Here is a 2,500-nt window from a genome sequence, read left to right on the forward strand (position 1 = left end):
TTCAGCCCCTCCTTGTACTTCACCTGTCAGAGAGAGAGAGACAGAGTGCTAGGATGGGGTCGGACAACCATTCATTAATCCCTTAGAGGGGAGAGAAGGGCTACTTACTCTAACGGCCGCTATAATCACATCCTAATGCTGGAGTCACTCATTATTGAGTGATTTTGCATTCTAAATCTCTATACATCTCTATATATATTCAAAGATCATTCTGACCATACTTAAGATGATGTTAACAAATGCATCACAACATCATTACTTATATCATCTATTTAATCCAAATGATCTGCTGTGATAACCTTTGATGTGATCATGCACACACAAAGGTTGTGCATGAAGAGAAATATCTTTGTGTGTCCCAGTGTGTGTCCATGTGTGTTTGTGTTTGTGTTTGTGTGTGTGTGAGAGTGTGTCCATATGTTTGTCCATGCGTGTGTATCCATGTGTTTGTGTGTGAGTGGATCGTACCTCACTCTGAAGTTGGGACACCTGCTTGGCATGGAGTGTGTCGTTGGTCTCCGGGAGCAGGGAGAACAGGTTCACACACATCTCCTTCTTGCCCTCCTCTTTGTACTTGACCTGGGCCAACAGAGAGGTCACCGAGGGGTCAAACATGATGTTGAATGTGCATCGGAATAACACAATCATCAAGAGATCTCTGGCCATTGGTTCTCCACAGCTTCCATGGCTGAGAGAGGAGCTGTGGTTGGGTTGGTTTCATTCTGTAGATGCTCATAATGTCCAACCATTTAGAGCAATGACGACGGTAAAAACGCCATGGAGTACAAGTTGTTTAACCACTAAGTCCAATGGACTACAGTCCATTGGACTTAATGGTCAAACAACTAGGACCGAAGAGTGGCTAGGACTGAATGGAGGCTAGGGTGGGAATGGTCTCTAATGACCTGGAGCAGAATTCACTGTAGGTCGTTTTGGATAAAAGTGTCTGCTTCATAATTAAGTAAAGTAGCCTTGTTTAACCATTTACTTTCAATTATTTTTGTTTTTGTTTTGCTTCATTCTGTAGTTACTTTTTTTAATTACGTAATTCATTTGTTTATTTATACATATAAATTTCATTCTATTTTATTTTATTTATTTTAAAGCACTTTGAATAACCACTGTGTCTGATACTGTGCTATACAAATACATTTGACTTTGAATTAAAATATATATGAGTTGTGGAGTTGTGGTGACCTCTGACCTCACTGAGGAGCTGGGTCACCTCCTTGGCGTGGGCCGTGTCCAGGGTCTCAGGGAGCAGCGAGTACAGTGAGGAGGAGCCCTCCTTCCTCCCACGCTCCTTGTACCGGGTCTGAACAGCAACAAACCACAAACAGACAAACAAACAAAAAAGCAGGGAACCGTCTCAACAACAGGACAGGAACTGAAGGAGACTCAAGCTGGTGAGTGTTTACGAGGTTCAGGAGTTTTGTGAGGCTTGGAGATTGTCAGACACAACTTTTCAGATGCGATTAAATCTCTCAGGCAGACGTGCAGACAGAAGGAAAGTGTCTGGTCCTGTTCTGCCTCACCTCGCTCTGTAGCTCAGAGACGGTCTTGGCGAACTGGGTGTCTGAGGTCTCTGGGAGTTGAGAGTAGATGCTCTGAGAGAGACTCTTCTTACCGTCCTCCTTGTACTTGTTCTGGAGGAGAGGGGAGGACACAAGAGGCTAGCAATGGGTGGCTAGGGTGTTTGTGTGTGTGTGCGTGTGTGTGTTTGTAGGCAGTACCTCACTCAGCATCTCAGTCATCTCCCTGGCAAACTGTGTCTCTGCGGTGTCAGGGAGCGTAGAGTAGAGGGAGGACGGAGCTCCCTTCACCATCACCTTAGCATGGTAATTCACCTGAGAGAGAGAGAGAGAGAGAGAGAGAGAGAGAGAGAGAGAGAGAGAGAGAGAGAGAGAGAGAGAGAGAGAGAGAGAGAGAGAGAGAGAGAGAGAGAGAGAGAGAGAGAGAGAGAGAGAGAGAGAGAGAGAGAGCGAGCGAGAGAGAGAGAGAGAGAGAGAGAGAGAGAGAGAGAGAGCGAGAGAGAGAGAGAGAGAGAGAGAGAGAGAGAGAGAGAGAGAGACACACACACACACAGTATTATATAATTTTAAGTAATGAAACGGTTAGTAAGTTGATATGATTGCAGGAAAAAATGTTTGAATCAGTGCAGGTTTGTGTCTGTGTCTGTATATGTGTGTGTGTTCATCTGCGTGTGAGTGTCAGCGTGTGTGTTTGTGCGTGTGTGTACGAGGTGTGTACCTCACTCTGGAGCTGGGACACCTCCTTGGCGTGCTGTGTCTCTGGGGTCTCGGCCAGCGTGGAGTACAGAGACACAGAGGCCCTCCGCTTGCCCTCCTCCTTGTACTTGACCTGCAGCAAGCAAGCACCGCACAACGTCAACCACAGCAGCAACAACAACTCCGTTCTCTCATTGGAAATAAACACAATATATGTTCTAAATAGGCTCTTTTTCAGTAGCACAACAATAACCCCTTTCAGTTTCTGTTAT

General features: G+C 45.5%; 1 protein-coding gene across 14 annotated transcripts in view; it reads right to left on the minus strand.

Moving 5' to 3' along the window:
• The window catches only part of LOC115536994 (LIM zinc-binding domain-containing Nebulette), a 72,033-nt gene that overhangs the window by 40,943 nt on the left and 28,590 nt on the right, over positions 1–2,500 (minus strand). For 10 of the 14 annotated variants that reach the window (XR_003974761.1, XR_003974762.1, XR_003974763.1 and 7 more), the window contains exons 7-12: positions 2,251–2,361; positions 1,734–1,847; positions 1,536–1,646; positions 1,205–1,315; positions 469–579; positions 1–23 (exon numbers count right to left, since the gene is read on the minus strand). The exon at positions 1–23 is cut by the window's left edge and continues 88 nt beyond it. The exons of 2 other annotated variants lie outside the window; for them this stretch is intronic. Coding sequence is in view for 9 of the 12 variants with exons in the window: in XM_030348540.1 (XP_030204400.1) it covers positions 1–23; positions 469–579; positions 1,205–1,315; positions 1,536–1,646; positions 1,734–1,847; positions 2,251–2,361 (581 nt within the window). In the remaining 3 variants the exon portion in view is untranslated. The remainder of the gene's footprint in view (positions 24–468; positions 580–1,204; positions 1,316–1,535; positions 1,647–1,733; positions 1,848–2,250; positions 2,362–2,500) is intronic. 2 more of the 14 variants (XM_030348547.1, XM_030348544.1) reach the window with 2 other exon arrangements.

Source organism: Gadus morhua, chromosome 23, assembly GCF_902167405.1.
Source record: "Gadus morhua chromosome 23, gadMor3.0, whole genome shotgun sequence".
NCBI lineage: Eukaryota > Metazoa > Chordata > Actinopteri > Gadiformes > Gadidae > Gadus > Gadus morhua.